The sequence below is a fragment of the Sinohyriopsis cumingii genome, chromosome 9, assembly GCF_028554795.1.
Source record: "Sinohyriopsis cumingii isolate HCF-2022 chromosome 9, ASM2855479v2, whole genome shotgun sequence".
Taxonomy (NCBI): Eukaryota; Metazoa; Mollusca; class Bivalvia; order Unionida; family Unionidae; genus Sinohyriopsis; species Sinohyriopsis cumingii.
Genome location: NC_142969.1, coordinates 40,455,495 through 40,477,785, shown reverse-complemented (window position 1 = coordinate 40,477,785; position 22,291 = coordinate 40,455,495). Strand labels below are relative to the sequence as shown.

At 33.9% G+C, this 22,291-nt stretch overlaps 1 protein-coding gene across 1 annotated transcript in view; it reads left to right on the top strand.

Moving 5' to 3' along the window:
* The window catches only part of LOC149791606 (condensin-2 complex subunit G2-like), a 169,280-nt gene extending 147,490 nt beyond the window's left edge, over positions 1–21,790 (top strand). The window contains exons 26-30 of the mRNA XM_089970158.1: positions 883–1,026; positions 2,991–3,082; positions 4,467–4,561; positions 16,417–16,528; positions 20,092–21,790. Of these exons, the coding sequence (XP_089826284.1) occupies positions 883–1,026; positions 2,991–3,082; positions 4,467–4,561; positions 16,417–16,528; positions 20,092–20,161 (513 nt within the window). The 3' untranslated portion in view covers positions 20,162–21,790. The remainder of the gene's footprint in view (positions 1–882; positions 1,027–2,990; positions 3,083–4,466; positions 4,562–16,416; positions 16,529–20,091) is intronic.
* The last annotated feature ends 501 nt before the right edge of the window (positions 21,791–22,291 follow it).

Genomic DNA, 22,291 nt, shown 5'->3' with positions numbered 1-22,291 from the left:
GGACTGGTCAGCCTGGTGTCAGGATAATGTGACTTGGTGGGACATGATGCTACATGTATGTATGCGTCATGATGCCCCAGTACTAGACATCACTATAAACTGCCACACTGCAGACATCATAGCAATATGACTGAAAAATTGTAAAAGCTATGTTAAAGATCCAAATCTCACACACACACACACACACACACACACACACTTCCTTGTAGGCATTATCATTCATGATGGATATTAATGTAGACATTATCATCCATTTATTTACATTATACATTATCTTACATCAGGTCAGATTTAAGAGTATGAAATTTGTGCAGCATTGTAAAGAAATTTAATGTAAATGTGCATAATTGGATTGATAAGCAGATGATAAGTTTATAGTGAATAAACAATAAGCAGAGCTCCCTGAAAGGGCCACATTCAACCCAATGTGTGGGGTGGCTTCAAAGGATTTGCAATGGATCTGTAGTAAACATGATGGACTTGTGACCAGTAGGGTGGGGTTTGTATCCTATTATTGGATCAGCTTTTGTTGGTGACAGTGGTGTGTCCCCAGAAAAGGCACTTTTCTCCAATTGTCTTGGCACAAAATAAACATAACTTGGGTTCCTCTGCAGTAAAACACCAGACCATACCAGTGGGACCCTTCTTTTTGAAACGAGAAAACACTGTTACCTCTGTTGCAATAATTATTTAATTCATAGGGAGCATCATGTGGCAGTAGACAGTTGTAAAAATTTATTGTAAACACTCACAAAAATTAATGAGAAATACAGCTGTTGGGTTTTTCCATACATATGGAGGGGGGGGGGAAACATAAAATCATAAGCGCTTATTGAAGCAGTACTTATTCAAGTCATTAATTTATTTTTCTCTTTTTCATAGATGCTTCAGAATGTCAAAAGTCATATGTTTGAACTGATCAAGACGCTTTTCACTTCTTTGTCTGTGGATGAGGCAGTTCTTCATGACATCATGGCAACCGTAGTTGCTACAGTGATAGCTGAACTTACCTTTTATAGTCAACAGGTAAGTCTGTATTCTTTTGCTCCTTTACAAGTGAATGAATAATTGGTAATAATGAAAAGGTGGATAAATTAAAATGAAGAAATAATCTGTTACATCCGGTAAGGGATGTTCATTTAACAATGTAATAAATATTGCAGAATCTCTTAATTTGTGTACATAAGCAAAATGTATTTGCTACAGATTTTTATTCTAAATGTAAAGTTAGTAACCAACAGTAATGAGAATAACAGCAAGATCTATATGGGGGTGGGGGTGGTCACCAACTCTCAACTAGTCAGTTTCCTGTAGTTTGACAAATGGTAATATAAGGCATTGGAAACATCTCATTCCAACGAAGAGGTGTGCATCGCTACCAATTATGAATGTAAAAATCCAACAAAATATTTCGCTACCTTGGAAATGGTTGAACTTCCATTCACCATACATGAATTTGAGTACTGATGAAAATATCATTTTTGACACCAGCATGGGAATTCATGCCACATAGAGAAAGAGAGAGAGAGAGAGAGAGAGAAAGAAAGAGAGAGAGAATATGGATTGACAATAATTCACACTGAACTCCAAAGAGCACTGACCTAGATATTCTGAACATGTGTACTGCAGATTAGGCCTGGAGATCATCAAATGTGACACTTGAGTCTGAGATAATTTCTACAACCAGCCAATAAAAAAAAAACACTTTATTAGTACAGTTCACCTGCTGTGAGGTTACATTTTCTACAATGAGAAAATGACCTTATAAAAGGAGTGACTCCTGATGTGGGAGAAAAAATGGCTGAAATATATTTTTTGTCAGCAAGCTGGTTTTAAAAAAAGGAATGGCCTTTGAAGAGGGAGAGTAATGTAATTATGTAATGATGTAATAAATGGGTGAAACACTGCCTCAAGTACAAAGATTTTATGATTTCCACACCAGGCCCCATATTAATGAGAAAGCCAAAGCTCAAAAATTGAACTCATTCTAAAATGTTAAAAATTCGAATTTTCAGTACATTTTGAATGAGGCTTACAAAGTGTAAGTGATATGGTTGTTGTATATAATCATAAGCCATGTCCGCCTGCAAACTATAGACCCTGATATGCCATTGCATAATGCACCGGCAGATCAGGGTGGTTTTTTTTTTTTTTTTTTACTTTTTACTAACATAGACCGAGATCTTCTGGCACATTATATAGTGGCAGATCAGGATCTTGCAGTTCGCATTGGGATTTGACTTATAAGCAAGTATATACAGTATCTCTACATCTACACCAAATTTCACATCTTTAAAGTCTTGGAAGTATGTTTTTGAGGTTTGAGTCAGAGTTCAGTTTTTGAACTCAGACAGTTCTGTGATTATGGGGGTAGGAGGTGCCACTACATGTAATCTTCATTATCTATCTCCATCTTATTTATTGTTGAAGTGTCTCTTCCATTTGTTCAGCATAGGATTTCAAGTAAATAGCATAGACCCTAGGTGACGGCTTTACCCTAGTATGATCAGATTAGTTTTTTATGTGTGCTTCATAAGCAGTTATGGGGGGGGGGGGGCAAAATAAATTGTTCATTGTTTTGTATATTTTTATTTTATCTACTGCCAGCAGAATAAAGGGATATGAAAGATTTGATTTGGTTGTTGGCTTCTAAGTGGTGAGGATTTAAGGTCATATGGACAATACAAATTGGTAGTCAAATGAGAATTCTATAACAATGCAGTTAATGTCAGTTTTTTAAAATATTTCTTATGTAGCTTACTGTGCCTGTCCCCTGTCTTCTACCCAAACCAAACCCCTACTCTTAGACACTATCCCAGTAATCATTCTGGAATTTGAAGTCACTATCTTAAAAAATTCAGGTCTTAATTACTTCAGTGTTAGGTCTGGATTACTAGCTCAATATTATACTTGTGTACGTAAACATAAGAAATAATGTGAATGTATTTTAAAGGTCTGTGTTTGTTACATTTTTCTTTTTCTTTTTGCAGCTTGAACTACAGGAAAGTTTTGAAGTTAAATCCCTGCCCCCTCTCACTTCCTGGCTCCTACAGATCCTGAACAAGAAAGTCAACATAATCAAGTAGGTTCTTTCCCAAAACCTTTACCAGTAAATATATCTAGTTTTGTCTCATCTGTGAATGGCAAGGTATAGGTACAAATTTTCTACTGAATTGTCCCCATTTTGCCTCACCTTTGAATGGCAAGGCACAGGTATAGGTTTTTCACTACATATCTACAGTTTTGTCTGACCTATCAATGGCAAGGCATAGGTAAATTTTTGCACTAAGTCTTCTTAGTTTTGTCTCATCTTGTCAGCAGATTCAGCAAATCTCGATCATAAATTATCATGTTCCATCTTGCTGACAACTTGGTGTGATCTAGCAGTCATGATTGAATTAATATGATTATATATAGTACTCAACTGAAATTTTTGCACAGTATCACTTTCCACCTAAAGTTGTTTTGCCCAGATATGCTGGGATTCCAAGTGTCTCTCCCGTGTTAGCAGGAAACAACTTTATCAATTATTATGCTGGAATTCCATGTTTCTCACCTCTTTTATTTGATATCCTGGGATTCCAGGTGTCTCGGAGGCCAAGTGGTCTAAGGCATTCAACTTCACAGATCACTCCCAAATCTCATCTTTGTCCACTTGAGTTTGAGTCTTGACTTAACCAATATGGGTATGTGAGAAAGCTTGCCATTAGCTTCCTGTTGGTTGGTGGATATTCCTTGGGTCTTCCCAGGTTCTTACTCCACCAAATATACTGGGCGCTATGTATAGCCTATCATATGCTGAAAGATAGAGTTACCCCCCCCCCACAAAAACGGTTTTCTTGCCTGTGTCAGCAGGAAGCTATCTGATTACCTGATGTGCTGTGATTCCAGTTGTCTCACCTGCGTCAACAGAAAGCTACCTCATCACCTGATATGCATGGTTTCCAGGTGTGATATTTGCGTCATCAGAAAACTACTTCATCACATGATATGCAGGGTTTCCAAGTGTCATATCTGCATCATTAGAAAGCTTCATGACCTAATATGCTTGGACTCCAGGTGTCTTTCCTGCATCATCAGAGAGCTGCTTCATTACCTTTTATGCTAGACCACTCTGGTGGCCTACTGATTGGAGTGTCTGCCTCGGATGTAGGAGGTCGCAGGTTTGCACACCGGCTGAGTCATACCAAAGACTTATGAAAATGGTACTAACAGCTGCCTCACTTGGTGCTCAGCATTAAGAGGTTAGTGTTAGGACTGGTCGGCTTGGTGTCAGGATAATGTGACTTGGTGGGATATCATGCTACATGTCCTGTATTAACGCTATGGAATTTTTATAACAATTGCCATGCATGAAAATGAATGAATATTACCAAAATATTACCAAAATCATGTATCAGTTTCAATGCAACATTATCTTCCAGAATTCAGAATGGGAGAAATTTTGAAAAATTCTGTCTTTTCAGGTATTTTGTTCATGAGTTGTGTTCTTGTGTGGATTCAGGAGCCCTAAGCAATTTACACAATGCCCATGGTGTAATTCACCTGATGGCTGCAATCTGTAAGTATTTTTTTACCCAATTTTAATTTCTGAAATATATACATTACTCTGGTGTTATTGAGCCAACATTAGTGAGAAATGGGTCTCACTTGATTTCTCTGGTTGAACAATGGATTAAACTATAGAATTAAACTATAAATCCTTTAGAGATCCATGACTGGAAATTTTTTTGGCAAAAGGGCAATCTATTTAGAAAATTGAATTTACCGTTGGGAGATTAGAACTTGTTTCAAAATATGATACATGTAACATAACATCACAACAAAAAAATTTTAAAACAAAAATGTGAGATGTTTTATTGAAATTGTATTTTATTTATTCCACAAATAAAACAGCATTTTTTAATCTTTTTTTTAATACTGTTTATACACAATTAAAAGTTTATCCCTTCTTTCTTTTTTGTGACTGCAAAAGCTAATTACACTATGATCCTCCTGTCAGTCGAGATCTACTTTGCAAATTAAATCCATGTATAATGTGTGACTTGTCATCAGTGAGTCGTACTTCAGGAAAAACAACAAGCTAGACTTAACAAAACCAGGTGAAAATGAATACATTTATATTGTTCGGTGGAACGTGTCACAAATGAATTAACAGTTTAAATTTTGTCCATCTTCATGTAATGAGATCCTTAATGCTTGACATTTTAAATCTATTTATTTGATAATTCCATTAATTCCTAGTCACATGCAGGTATATAAACAGTAGTATAGGATGACTGGGTTCACAATATAATAAATTAATTCCACATGTCTTGCAAATAAACATTTAGAGTCCAAATTTGTGTGGTTCGCAATATCCTATAAATGTCTAATGTTGTCTGGTTCAAAGCCCAAGAATTTATCAAAATCGTCTGAGCCACTAAATTTATAAATCCATCCACTGTCAAACTTTTGTTGTTAACATTGTCAGTTTCATTCATTCCTCATCCAGTTTATCATCTGACAGTTTCATTCATTCCTCATCCAGTTTATCATCTGATTCCTTGTCTGTACTGTCATCTGCAAAATGTTGTACTTTCATTTTCTGAAGTCCAGCTTGGTGTACAGTAGAATATCCTGGCATATAAAAAGACGTGGGAGTTTTAACTATGTTTCTTCTGTGTGTCAGATCCAAATCATTGTGTCCTCTCATTTATAACAAAATTTAAAGAAGCTATCCTCTTTTTCATCAGCATCAATGGGCACTTACTTGGCTACGTCATAAGTACAAGTGACATCTCATTAATCATATACACCTTTCAGTGATTGGCATTCAATATAATAGCATTCCTGCATGATCATTTTGACACCGTATCATAATTCAATCTGATTACTGTCACATTTTTCATTCCATTAAATGAGTTTTTCTTTGAATATACAGCATTATACCAATAACTGGCTTATTCTTGCACCACACCAAATTCAAGTTCTGCAGTGCAATTATTGTTTTTTCAGCAAACTCTGTAACTTTTAACTTAAACGAGCCATCATAAGTCTTAAATTGTCTTTTCCCATTTTGGTGAAATTACTGAAGTTGAGGTGTTCATGATGTATGATACCCAAGTGATGGAACACCAAGGATTTAGAAACTTGGACCAATATTTATGCGGAGGTTGAACTTGGGCTCAGTAATTGATGTTTTGATAATGCAGTCAGAGATATATCATCAAAGGATTGATGCAACTGAACAGTTGTAAATATTGTGCATGATCAAAGTGAACTAAAATAAACTCCCACAATTAACTGAATATATGACTCAGATTCATGGCTCTATCAGAGGATTGTCTCATGGGGTAAACAGGGCAGGTTCTGTCTTTAAATGCTATGGGATTATTAAGGTCAGATTATCAAATTTTTGTATGACTCCTGCTATGCATGAAATGAATCTTATTTTTATGTTCTCTTTTGTGCATTGGGTGGACTTAATATCAAAATGTAATTTTGTTCATCTGTTTATTTATCCATCCAGCTTTTCACATTAACATAAGTAATATACACTTGCTACATCCCAAATCCAGTCCTCCTTAAAGGATGAAAATTTGTGCTTTCTATCTATAACATATATACAAAGGGCAACAAGTCTTGCCTGTTACCTCCAATTACCATCACTAGGTGTTGTTAGTAGCTAAGCTTCATTGTTGTGCAGACATCAGATTTGAGTCCTTCTGTAAATCATGCCAATATTGATGTAAATTTTAGCCATCCATATCGTCCAGCCATCTCAGTCCAAGGATTTTGATGAAAGGCATGCATAGCATTCCCTCCTATCACCAATTCTCCTAATGTTAATGTGATCGGGGAACATATTTTTGAAGAAGAAAGCACATTTCAGTAAATTAATTTTCTCAAGAATACATTACTTAACATTAATTCAGAATCCTCCCAAACACCATGCCATGTGAGCATCCTCGATGGTATATTGCTCATTTAATAAAAGTAGTGACACCTGGTGGCAGCAAGTGGAGGTAATGTGCAAGAGCTATTGCCCTTTGTCAATATCATCTAGACAGAAAAGATTAATTTTCTTGTTTAGTAGGGCTGGATATAGGAGGTTTATATCCTTATTATTAATATGATTGAATAAGGGCTATTCCATGGGACCTGGAGATGGCACTTTAAAAAAAAATATATGCCAGGATAGTTTGGTTCAAAATTACTTCTGTCCCTGGTTGTTTATTCAATAAAATCACTTCTGTAGGTTGTTGAAATAACTGGCTCCAGAAGTCTGTCTAAAAGTGCAAGCTAAACATAAGCAGAAACTTTCACTTTAAATATCCTGTCATCAAATTCATATTTGATTTTATGCATGCTGTATTTCACTGAAGAGTACTGTTGCTGGTCATGGGTATATCCATTTCAATTACTTGGATTGGACATAGACAGACTATAAAACATTCTCAATGGTCAGCTATAAATAGGTTGAGGAAAGCCGACCACATGATGCAGCATTTGTAGTTATACTGTTCATAAACAAAGTAAAAATCTATGTCTTTATTTTCTTAACCATAAGGAAAACTGCAGATTTTTTAATAAATCTCCTTACAAAATGAAAGTATAAATTCTGCGGCCGCATTAATTTTACTCTCATAAGACTTGGTTTGCATTATTCGGATCCGATACAACGTGCACTGCAAATGGCTGGATTGTGACAATTGTGGTCGTGAAACATGTTTTCGACAGTGGAAGAAGTCAGTATTTGGTAGTACAGCCTAGAGAAATAATTGACCACCTTAGAGGTAAGTTCTGTTTTTTTTTTCAACAAAGCCAATCAAAAAGTGGTAAAAGGCCTAGTTAAATTCCATTTATTCAATCATTACAAACATTGTTGCCATAGACACTATGTTCTGTCGGTCAGAAACCATTATAACAACACATATTTCTCTTCCACTAATTAACGCAAGATGACCGACACGCACATAATTGGCTTGGAGGGGTAGATTTTGCATTAGTTACTTTGTGTTAATTAGTTGAAGGGGTGGGTGTCTATCAGTTTTCTTTTTCTATGCCAACAAAAACAAATGCTTGTGTGTAATGGAGTCTCCATTGGAGATATTAACTATAACTTGCAATCATTCCAATTTAAGTTCCAAAAGATAATTCTGATGATCTGGATGGAATACAGCTTCACAAAATTTGACTTTAACAGTTATCAGAGGAAAAATCTGACTGAGGTGCTTTAAATTTGGAATGGAAGCAATGCAGAGCATAATAACATTGGCATTGCCATTGTATGTGTGTATGAAGTATCTTATGTGACACTTTATCATTGTATGTGTGTATGAAGTATCCTATGTGACACTTTACCATTGTATGTGTGGATGAAGTATCCTATGTGACACTTTACCATTGTATGTGTGTATGAAGTATCTTATGTGACACTTTACTATTGTATGTGTATGAAGTATCTTATGTGACACTTTACTGTTTGTATATGTGTATGAAGTATCTTATGTGACACTTTACTATTTTATATGTGTATGAAGTATCTTATGTGACACTTTACTATTGTATGTGTGTATGAATTATCTTATGTGACACTTTACTATTGTATGTGTGTATGAAGTATCTTATGTGACACTTTACTATTGTATGTGTGTATGAAGTATCTTATGTGACACTTTACTATTGTATGTGTGTATGAAGTATTTTATGTGACACTTTACTATTGTATGTGTATGAATTATCTTATGTGACACTTTACTGTTTGTATGTATGTATGAAGTATTTTATGTGACACTTTACTATTGTATGTGTATGAAGTATCTTATGTGACACTTTACTATTTGTATGTATGTATGAAGTATCTTATGTGACACTTAAATGAACTAGTTTCATGGATTGACCTGCATTAATTTTGTTTAATTTTATGGAAAGGAAGTCAAAGTTATAGAACAAGAATAAGAAAGTTACCTTGAAACCAACGAGTTGGTGAGTAGTAAAGGATTATTCTCTCTACAAAATTTAAGCACAATCATACCATAGTTGCAAGTTGAATTAAACATTGTTGACTTTGAATCTTATGTTGGCTTTGGATTAAACATTGTTGACTTTGAATCTTATGTTGGCTTTGGATTAAACATTGTTGACTTTGAATCTTATGTTGGCTTTGGATTAAACATTGCTGACTTTGAATCTTATGTTGGCTTTGGATTAAACATTGTTGACTTTGAATCATGGCTTTGGATTAAAAATTGTTGACTTTGAATCTTATGTTGGCTTTGGATTAAACACTGTTGGCTTTGAATCTTATGTTGGCTTTGGATTAAACATTGTTGACTTTGAATCTTATGTTGGCTTTGGATTAAACATTGTTGACTTTGAATCTTATGTTGGCTTTGAATTAAACATTTTTGACTTTGAATCTTATGTTGGCTTTGGATTAAATATTGTTGACTTGGAATCTTATGTTGGCTTTGGATTAAATATTGTTGACTTGGAATCTTATGTTGGCTTTGGATTAAATATTGTTGACTTGGAATCTTATGTTGGCTTTGGATTAAATATTGTTGACTTGGAATCTTATGTTGGCTTTGGATTCAACGTTGTTTTATTAGGTACTGAAGTTTGAATATTTGTGTAGGGGGTAGGGATAAGACCAAGTTTGAATATTTATTAGGGGGTGGGGATAAGACCAAGTTTGAATATTTGTGTAGGGGTGGGGATAAGACCAAGTTTGAATATTTATTAGGGGGTAGGGATAAGACCAAGTTTGAATATTTATTAGGGGGTGGGGATAAGACCAAGTTTGAATATTTGTGTAGGGGGTGAGGATAAGACCAAGTTTGAATATTTGTGTAGGGGGTGGGGATAAGACCAAGCTGTACATACATACCTAATAACATAGATTTTTGCCTTAGCCAACAACATACAACTCATATTAAAAATGAAAAGCATCAAGGAAATAAGTTATAAATAGGTGCAGTACATCATTGGCCAATGAGAGGGCAGTCAACCATTCATTGTATTGCATTTGCATATTAAGTGGACATGATCATGACCATACAGGTCAAGCATAAAGGGAGAGAAGTGTCCTCCCTTGTATTTCTTTTTATAGTACATATATCAAGCAAAAAGGGAGAGAAATGTCCTCCCTTGTATTTTTTTTTGGTAGTACATATATCAGGCAAAAAGGGAGAGAAGTGTCCTACCTTGTATTTTTTTATAGTACATATATAACAGATAAATTGCAAGAAACTAGATGAGCCCCTGCGTCCTTTTCTGGTTTCCAGGACAGATGATGCATGGCAGTCAAAACTGTGTTGTCTGCATCCAGTATTTACAATGTACAGTTATAATATTTCTAAAAATAATGAATAAATAAAAATGTAGTTCCAAAATTTACGGGATTAGTGAGATTATGAAATGCAGTGAATGATCACATCTGTTGCTTGAAAACAGGGACTCATGGAATTATTAAACAAACTCCTTTTTTATTCAAAATACAAAGTAATTGACTGTTTGAAGGGGATACAAAGCAAAAGCAGCGGGGGTGGCTGTGGTCGGTAAAATAATGACTGTCTGCATTCATAATAATTTGAAAGCCCCTTATCCTCACCGGCAATAACAACTCTTATTAGATCAGCCATGATTATGTGACAGTAGTTTTTGTCTTTTCGGTTTGTTGGGGTTTTTTAATGAAAAAATTGGAATCACTGCATAAAATTTTAAATATTTTTACACACTATGTCTACAATTAATTTTAGATAGTACATAATGTTACTGTCAGAAACTGAATAGGAATTTTGCCCTGTTTTTGATGATAGAAATTTGATAATGGGTAATCCCTTGCAGTATATATTTAATCATTGGACAGGTCCTCACCCAAGCTATTATAACTCTGGCATAAATATACACACACATATCAATTGAGCTGAAGTTAAAAATCCTTTTGCCCCCCTCCCCCATCAATGCCAATATGGACAAGGCACATTATTCCAATGCCATGATGCTAAATCTCTAAGTAACCTTGTAGGTTCAGCACTCAGCTGTGAAATAGAAGAAATGTTTTTTACTTAGCTTCTTATAATTCTTATTGGTCAGTTGAGCACATTTCCTTTTGAAAGACTTTTTTTAAAGTTTCAGAATATAGCTGCTCCTTTTGTCATAGCCTAGATGACATTTATGATTTTATTCCTTTTTGTCAGACAGAAATCCAAGAAATTATCAGTACTGTTATATATTACAAACATTGTGGTGGACCAATTAGTGACTTTAGTACAAACCAACTTCTGTTCATGTTGACCAATAAGATACAGAAGCTGTACTTAAAGCTACTGAGGAAGAAACTCACATTAATGATGCAAACTCGCTCTTAAAAGGGCCACCAAATAGAGTGAAATACTTAATGCAGAATTGAGTAATCCAGAAAATAGTCAACAGGTACAAATTCAAACAGTGGTTGTTTTATTTAGGTGATGTTAGTAAACTGTACAAAATATGATAAGTGTTCTTTTGAAGAATTTCCTGTTTAACATTTTATGATAAATATTGGTATGTGTATGCATCTCGACAGAAGTCTTTTTGGTGTTACTCTGATTGTAGTCCAGCTGGCGAGGGGATTCACGTTTGTAATGCAATGGTGATGATAGAGTCTTCTTCAACAGCAGGCAGTTTTAAAAGCCTTGCAGCTTGTACTTTTAGATGTTATATCAGATGAATTATAATGAAGAGTGGGTTATTGGCATATATTTGAGTATCTTGTTAACTTTTACTAAAATGTTGGATCACATTTTTGTATCATAGCGTGAAATGTCGATACAACCCTGGCAACCATTATAGGGCACAGACCGATTATGTTCAGGATTTAAGTCTGTGTGTCTTTGGGGTTATTTCTTATAGTCCCAATTTTAATAGTACAGATCACTTACCATGTTTTCTTATTTTACAGGTATCTACCTCTGTGGCAATAAGATGTATAAAAGGGCTTTCCTGAAAAATTTGCGTTTTAACAAGACCTTACTTTGAATTTAGAAATGATGAATTCCTTAAAATTGTCAAAATTTAAAATGTTGAAAGAAAAAAGGTTTACTGGTTCTATTGTTATTTTGTTAACTTCGTTTTAGCAGTTTAAATTACTTGTTCAGAGTTAAAAGTTTGCCATTTATAGATGCCATTTATTGATGTTTATGGAATTTCAGATTGAGCATTTGTCATTGTTGTACATGTTGACCTATTAACCCCTGGAGATTTGTCATTTTTGCCTGAGATGCAAGTCAGAAACACAGTTTGGAGGCTGCTTCTGAACAAATGCAAATAAATCTGCTTCCAAGAGATATCCATTTAGCCTGATGCCTACTTGTGTTAGAAATGTTATTTTTCATTGGCTATTTCGCTCGCGCATGTGTACACAAAAAATTTGGAATTCTTTTTGTGTTTTTTAATTTTGTTTGCTTATTGGACCCATCATTTTCATGTCCTGGCCACTTTTTACTTCAAAATACCCTACTTATCCTACTTTTTGCAAGGGTTTATGCATTTCCTTAAATCTGAAGCAAAAATGTCTACAATCTGGACACAAAATCTGAATCCAACAACAGGCAAATATTTGGTATAAAAAAAAGTCGGGTCTCAAGAAGTATTTTTTTTTTCACTCAGTAATTTGTAATGCAGGTAGGGAGTCCAGATTATTTGGTATCATTGTAAAGCTACATCAATCTACTTTTCTTTAATTCTACCCACTTTGTTGTTTCTTAAATGAACTTGACATTACTGAGCTCGAAAGTAGGGTACTACCTCCTGATGCACAAACGTGGCGCCAGGGGGTAATGAGTTAATGTCATACATGTAATTGAAGTCCCAACATGTCATTTGTCCTGAGAATTCAGTTTTTAAAATCACGTGCTGCCATGAGCCTGTTGCTATGATCTTGGTACATGTTCATGTATTTGTGATCTGTAAGATGGCAAATGTGTGGATGTAGATACGAAGGTTAGGGTCAACACTAGTTGTGTTATGGTAGCTTCGTTTTAGATGGAGTTGCCATGAACAAAACATTGAGATCAGAATTTGTTGGTTAACTTTACAGGATCTCAGATTACATGTGGTCATGCATATTCTCGACAGACTTGAATTTCTTAAATAAAATTATCTAGCAGAAATACAATTTGAACAATTTATTGTCTTTATCTAGTGGAAGATTGGAACACAACATTTTAACAGTGATGTAAGAAATCGTTTTGGTAATATATTTTAAAATAAAGATGTTACATTGAATGTTGTTTTGAAGTATTATGTAGACCCCTTCCCAACTTCAAATAATAAGACATCAAGAACCATGAATAATTCATTAGAAATATTACAGATAATGTAGATCAGTATATAGTGACCATGTCTATTATTTTTTTCATCTACAAACATGATTATAGAGTGGTTGTAGAATAGTGTTTAAGGCAGAGAAGTGACTGTCCATGCTAATAGCATTTCATATGTGCTAAATGTTATGGAAAAGAAAATATAAAGTAGAATGTAGACATTGTAGCAATCCTGTATACATGTCATGGTTTTGCAGTATATGCCTAGTGATGTCAAGTACTCTTTCTCTGCAGCTGTAACAACTTTTATAAGCACCAATCATCACTCAAATGTGTCAGTATTTTACTCTCAGCCAGAAAAGCTCATACTTAACAATGCCTAATGTTGCAATGACATTTCCAATTAATGTGCTGACCAGAAATGGTAACTCAGTCAGACAGCCAGATTTAGGTTTGTATTTTATATTGGAACACTTTGGCTATCTGTAATCTGGCATTGGGCTCAGCATTTGCACAATATAACTAACATAAACATGATGACTCGACTGGAGCTTGTCTGCTAGAGATAGTCATACAGAAATGCACATTAGATTTCGAACTGTAATCTTGAATACAAAGTTTACCAAAGTAACGTAAGTGCAATTTATAAAAATGAATTATAGTTACACACACACACACACACATATATATATACATATACATACATATATATATATATATATATATATATATATATATATATATATATATATATATATATATATATATATATATATATATATATATATATATAGATACATACATATCAGGGTTTTCATGAATTTCTGACATAATATAATAAATGTCCTCATGTACCAATCTTAAAATCAGATCTCCACTATGTGAAGAACTGATGGTGACTGCTTAGGGGTCATGTTCTGGTGACCTTTTGCCAGTGGAGATGCAGCTTTCAAAAATTTTAAGTGAATCAAAACATTTGGCACATATTGATGCTTTTTAGCCATACTGCTTCGTCTCCCAAAGATGAAGAAATAAGACTTCGTCTGAGCAGCTGATAAAATTAGCAATTATGGTAATAACGTAGGTCAACAGAACATGACCCCTAAATGGTCACTGTCACATCTTCACATGGACCAATGTAGATTTGACTTTTATCAGATTGCCTCGTGTACAAATTCTTGTAAAATAGGAAACGTTACCAGTTTTACGCTTTTTAAACATTTTGGTTCACAGATTGCACAAAGCACAGGACAATTGGATAAAAATTTAAAAAATTGTCAAGATATTCATTAAGTATTGAATGTTGATTATGTTTTTGGATAAAACATTTTTTTGTTAAAAGGTTAATGTTTAATTTTCAAAGTCAAATTCAAAAGACATTGTTATAATGTTTCTTTATTACCAGGTTTACCCAAATTCAAAACTGCTTTCCCCGGTCCCATGTATATTTTAATGGAACAGCCCTAAGTAATTTACTGAGAAAAAAACCCTGCTTTGTACACTTTATGAACTGTACTTTTAGTTTGGTCTTCATAGCCACTTTCGTGCTGGTATACCATAAAATAATATTACAGATATACATACAGTGTAAGCAGGTGGTGATACATCATGTAATTGATCTTTCCATTATACCTTTTAATAGCAAGAACGAATTGCCAGGCTGTGGCTGATAAGATTTATTTTGTTATTTTGATGTAGTTTATTGTTACATTTCAGAGCACATATGCTCATAATATTAGCGTTGGTTTTGCTTGTGTAATTTTATTTTGAGATAAGAAAGTTGAAGATAAGGAAATATGTTTTATTTGGATAAAAGGTCTCAGTCATGTTTTGTGCATTGTGAAGGTTTTTGCCCATTTGTTAGAAAATTGCCAAGTTATAATTGGATCAATATGGAAACAAACATAATTCCAACATCCTAAAAAATTTACAAATATTGTAGTTTAGTTCCATCTCCTGGTAGAAGTTATATTGATTGAAGATCCAGTAATAACTGATCTGCACGAGAGTACTAGTCATTCATTTTTAGTTCTAATCCAATATATACCTTTTTTTTTAATGACATTTGAGATAAATTGGTAATCCTTGGTACTTTAATGTACCATCATTAGAGGGCCATATTGCAAGTGTCCTACCATAAAGGTCAAGGTCATATGTAATTTTTAGAGTTTTATTTCTGCCCATCAACTTTGACACTATACAGAGGGACTAGACTTATTTTGATTTCTCTACATGATTATGTCACAATCGGTGTCATTTGTAGGATTATATGTTTATGTTGAGGTCAAAATGGCTGTAAAAATGGCACTATCGTATTTTCTTAATACACTACATGGGGAACATAAATTCTCCATCATATTTCCTCAATACACTAGGTGGGGAACATGGTGGCTGCCATGTATAGCCTAGCATGTGCTGAAAAATGGCTGTAAAATGGCACTATCGTATTTTCTTAATACACTACATGGTGAACATAAATTCTCCATCATATTTCCTCAATACACTAGGTGGGGAACATGGTGGCTGCCATGTATAGCCTAGCATGTGCTGAAAAATGGCTGTAAACCCAAGTCATCATACTACATAACAAATTAATTTATAGACAAAGATTCTGGTCCATGAAGGCAGGTGGCTTCTCAAAAGAGGTCATCACACTGTGTACCAAACCAATTTGTGCACTGAGAATCTGGTCTCTGAAAAAAAGCGTTAGTGTTAGGACTGGTTGGCCTGGTGTCAGGATAATGTAACTGGGTGGGACATCATATTACATATCTGCGGCATGATGCCCCAGTGCAAGACATCACTATAAACTGCCAATCTGCAGACATCATAGCAATGTGACTGTTACAGTTATGTTAAAAGTCCTAATCACACACACACACACAAGCAGCTTCATCAAATCAAAGAACAGTCATATGTCCTCAAAACTTTGTCTTTGTTCATAAAAGTGTTTAATAAACTAAGTAAGGCTACCTTGTTTTGAGGTTTATCATGAGCAAGGATGTCTCATAAACTGGTATACAGCTAACAAAAAAAACAACAAAACATATCTGTCCAAATTTCTTTCAAAAAGAACCCAAGGTATGGCAACTTCAATTATTTTATTTTATTGCTGACATTTCAGGTGAAATGAAGCAATCTGCCAAGTTCTTAAAGGCAGAATTGAGTCTTTTGATGGAGAAGGTGAGGACTTTGATCCAAGTTGAAGGGGAAGGTGATGAAGAACTCCACTTTAGGTAAGCATCTATGCAACTCAGATTCCTCCATGTATTTTTCTTCAGATGATGAAGCAGAAATCTATTGAACATTAAATTATTAGTTATAATTCACAAATATATTAATTAATCATGCATTTATCTTTTTTGCATTTATATGTTCTTTTCTTGTAATGTATGTCATTATCTGCTGCTATATGTGCAAAATTTTAAAACATTTCCTGCAATTGTAAAGATTTTAAAATATACATTTTGAAAAGTCATGAAATCAGCACAGTTTTCAGGCATAATTAGGTCATATTTCAGTTAAAAGAGGTACAAGAAGAGGGACTCCATATAGATTCCATATACATATATATGTGTGTGTGTGTGTGTGTATATATATATATATATATATATATATATATATATATATATATATATATATATATTCCATATAGATTTTCAGACTTAATGTTATTCACTTTGTAAAAGATTATTACAAATAAAAATATTGTTTAACAATTACAGATCAATTTGTAATGCAGAGTTGCTATAAAATGGAAATGAGACCTAGATAAAATAATTATTAAAACAATCTAGCTGGATTATTTGCTTCATTGGTCATTAAAAAAAAAACTTAAAATTTCTCTAATGTGCATTAAGTCAGTAATTGTTAAAGATGACTAAAATAAATGACTTTCATTATTCATTTATGTGACAGATGGTGCCAAAGAGAAAGGTAGTCTATACCATTTGTTTTAATTCCAGTCCCACCCCAGTATAATTTTAAAATTTGACATGCTGATTTTATTTTTATTATTTAGCTTGCAACTGGAAGTAAAATTTATTTTGATTAGTATTAAGAGTACTTTTGTTTTTTTTTTGCTATTGTCAATAATATTTTTTTCTTCAAATTTAATTTGCTTTTTATACTTTTTTGTTAAACTATTCACCAGCATGCTCGACTTGTGACTTAAAAAGTGCAAGATCATTTCTTTCCTTTGGATCAGCCTGGGTTGGTTACTATGTTGGCAAGACATATTACTTATTTGCCTAGGTACTAAATAACCTACTTTATGTTGATGTGCTGTCAACCACCAAACCAATCCAATGCATTTAAATTAAATACATTATCACATAACAATATTTACAAATTCGTGGAAATGTCTACTTTATATACTCACTTATAAGCAGAGACCAACTGCATATAACTTGGACTCTGATCTGCTGATGCTTTATTCACTGGTTGATCAGGGTATATGTTGTTTGTCCAACTGATTATTCCAAACAAACTGTATTGACTCAGATCTGCTGGTGCATTACATGGCAGCAAATCTGGGTCTTTGAAGTTTGTATCCTGTTTTCATATCAGTAATGTGATGTTATGCTTGTATAGATTCATATCTTTCCTTTTTTTTAATTGTATTTTTATTAATTGATGATATAAAATATTAAATTTTAAAATGAAATTATGACATCAAGCATTGGGTGGCATAATGTTGATTTTAAAAATTTGTTTCACAAATTGTATTATTGTTATTATCATTCATTTTATTATTATTATTATTATTATTATTATTATTAATATTATCATCGTTATTATTATAAATAATATAATGCTTCCACAGATACTATCAGTCACATTAAACCATGGCTTAACGGTGAAAACATTAAGAGGGAAACACTTTTGGATTAATTTGGGGAAAAAAAGAAGTGAAAGCCTTGAGATAAATGCCACTTCTGGGAATGAATGGCTTTGATATGTAACTTTTGACCTGTTTGAAGTATGTAATGGTTGACCTCTGTTTGAACCATGTAACATTTGACCTCTGTGTTAAGTATGCAATGTTTAACGTCTGTGAAGTATGTAATGTTTGACCTTTGTGTGAAGTATGTAACATTTGACCTCTGTAAAGTATGTAATATTTGACCTCTGTAAAATTCCCTTTAAATATTCATCAAATCCTGTTTTTATTTTCATAACTCTTGTTTAAATTCAGGCATGGTTTTGTAATTAGATTTAGGTTTAAATCTTTATACTTCACACAGAGGTCAAACGTTACATACTTCACACAGAGGTCAAACATTACATACTGATTTTAGCACCATCATTTGACATGAAAAACAAGAACAATGAAAATTACGATAATGGTGATGATGATGAGATAGAAATCATGGCTATAAAAATAAATATTAGATATGAAAAATAAAAGTTCCCACTTCATGTAAGTATCATAGAACAAGAATTAATTTAAAATAGTTAATTATAAAACTATTTATTTATTTATTTATTTATTTATTTATTTATTTATTGATTGATTGATTGATTGATTGATTGATTGATTGATCTCAGGTAGTGTGCACTGATAAAATCAGTATATATATATATATAAATAGCATTATAATAGAGCATGGAAAAAATGAATGTTGCTAGGTATTGATGACTAAGAAAAATAAGCAGAACTGAGATTTTATAAATATACAAACTAAACCCATCAATAAAAAAGACTCACTTTCAATCACTGTTCAATATATATCACAATATGTGTTTTGCATTTATGTTTTATTTTATGTAGATATCTGTTATTAAACTGTAAGCAATATATTTGATGAGGCCTTGAGTGGCCAAGTGGTCTAAAGCGCGATGACCATTATGGATCATTGCCAAATCACCTCTGTCTGGATGGGTCCTAGTATTAGGCTCGGCTATGTGGGTATGCGAGAAAGCTTGCCAGTAGCTTCTTGTGGGTCAGTGGTTCTTTCTTGGGTTTTCCTGGGTTCTTCCTCCACCATTTATACTGGTCCACCATGTATAGACTATCTAGAAAAATGGTGATGAACCCAACAACAACATGTTTGACATGTTGATTGCCTGTTATCATTCATATATATTAATAACTGTCCACTAGCCTATCTTATTATGTCTGTTTCATGCCACCACCACCCTCAGTACTGCAAAATTGATAGCTCTATGACAATTTGCTACAAATCGATTTTGGATTTTTTTAAAGTCAAGCATGTGCCTCCATTATGGAATTGTTGACATGTGATCACCACTCTGAATCTGGATCAGTTGGGCATGAAAGACACTGAACATTGATGGTTCTCTTTGACATAGATTGAATCATGTGTCAGGCAAGTGCTTTTACTAATACTAATGCTGAAACAAGAAAAGTAAGCATCTTGTATGTTTACAGTGCTCATAATTTTTTTTCAGACTTGCTTGATGTCGGCACACTCAGTGGTTTATCAGGCATTTGATATTCGGATGTGGGGGTGGGGCTGCCGATTTAGTATTATGGGAACCCAGCCATCGGGCTCTCCAATGGTTTGAGCTCTGGCTTAGACCAGTCTGCATCGAATAGAAGAAAATGCTGATATTAATAAGATAAATTGTCTCTGCCAAAATGCAGCAGTGTATTATATACATTTTAAAATGAACTTTTTGGAAATTCTGGAATTGTAGGCAGATGAGTAATGCACAAATTTGCAGTGAAAAATTGCTGGCTACCAACTTGTGTGAAAAACCCTGATGGTATTGCTTTGTCATTAATGTTATGAGAATTATAGATGCTCAAAGATAATCTTTTTTTTATCTACAGGGAGACAACTTTGTTGATGAAAACAAAACTAACCAGAGTCCAGGAAAAGATAGGAACTCTTGCAGGCTGAAGACTAAAGGCTTGTTCATAAATTTTTTGCCTGAGGAGAAAAACTTTTACTTGGTCAAAATAATGTAAAAATTCAGATTATGCCAAGATGCCAACCATTCTGGATTTTGCAGAATTATTACAAATTATTTGAAAACTCCACATTCTGGATCATGTTAACAAAATTCTTTGCCTAAATATTTCGAATTAGGGTTTTCAATGCAGACACGGGTACGGAGAAAAGTCTTAAGTATCAGTATGAGTGAATGTTACATAGAATTAGGTTTCTGAATGTTGATAACATGGAACCAGTCAGCTAGACTCTAAATATATTAAAACTTCCAACTGAAGCAAAGAAAAATATAAAATGCAGATAATTGTCAAGGAAAACTAATGTTTGTTTTGATTATTTTGGCAAAAAGTATTGAATGAATTCAAGGTCCTGGAAGTGGATAAATGTATATACCATTTATTTTCATTAAACCATAATTGTTACTGTGTACATCACTGTATTGACTCAAAAGAAGTTGCAATATAATTATATAGAAATTGTTACTTGTATCAGATCTGTTATCCATTGCTTAGATTCAGACAAATTGATGTTAAGATTCCTGATAAGAATGCTTTTGGGCAAGCATCTCTGAATGCTGGGGCTTGCAATACAGGCCTTCACCGTAACAGATTTATTTGAATGAGACATTATTTATATGTAAATATCAATGTATACTTAATATTAAGAGTAATACTAATATTAGATTACTGTCTATACTCGTTTTATAAGTCGGGTCAAGCTGCAAACTGCACAGACAGAGACCTGCCAGTGTATAATGTGCCAACAGATCTGGGTGGGTCAGTTTGTTAGGAGGAATCAGTACAAAAAAAATAACAGACCCATCTCAAGTAGGGCTTTTTCTTGCACATAATTTTACTTGGAAGTCTACTTTTACAAACTTGATAAGGATTTACATGGTTGATATATAATAGAAGTTTTAGATAAAGTTTTTGGATAAAGTTTTTAGTATTTTGCACTCCACCTCAATTTAATATTATTTCTTTAACACCTGAATGGAAACCAAATGTACTTTTCAAATGTAAAGTAACCAGACACACAGAATGTTACATATAAATTTGTATCCTTAAATAAAATATTTATTTCTGTTGGAATCTGCTGTGTTCATCTCACCGTTTTGTATAACATAGAACATAATGAATCACTTTTGTTATGTATGTTTTTGTATTGTTTAGGGAGCTGAAGTGGCTCAGCATATTAGAGTGTCAAACTCCTGACCAAAAGGGCCAAGGTGTGAACCATGTGTAATATAGGCCAAGTTTGCATTTTTGGTTTGTCCCTGGGATTACAAATTTACTCCAATTGCCTGGGCATAGTATAACCTGTCATGTGCTGGCACTAGTGCACAAGAGATCCCAAGCGCAAATGATACTGTGTACCCCAACCTCCATATTCAGGGTACACAAAGTATCTTTGAGGGATGAAGGAAACAAATAGTATATAACGCACTAACAGTGCCATAAGATGAGACAGTTTTGTTTGTTTCGATAGTTTTGTCACCTTAACTTTGCTGTCTGCATTGTATTATCATGCTTTTTGTAGACATTTGCATTATGGCTATAAAATTATTTATTTACATAATTCAGTCTCTTTTTGTCATTATTTCAGCCATAAAATCTTAAATCTTCCTCTACTCTGGTGGCCTAGTGGTTAGAGCGTCTGCCTCAGATGCAGGAGGTCGCGGGTTTGAAACCTGGCCGAGTCATACCCAAGATTTATAAAAATGGTACTAACAGTTGCTTTGCTAGGCACTCAGCATTAAGAGGTTAGTGTTAGGACTGGTCGGCCTGGTGTCAGGATAATGTGACTGGGTGGGACATCATGCTACATGTCTCCGGCATGATGCCCCATTCTAGACATCACTGTCAACTGCTACCTGCAGACATGGTAGCGCTATGACTGAATTTGTTTTAAAGCTGCGTTAAAAATCCAAAACAACTCAGCTGACTACCATATACCTAGAATGTTTTTATTGCCAAATACATTTTATTAAAATGATTATTCAATGCATCTCAGTTTTTATGATCTTGTGTGACTTGCCATTGCTTGTATCTACAAAGACATGAATGAACATTACTCATT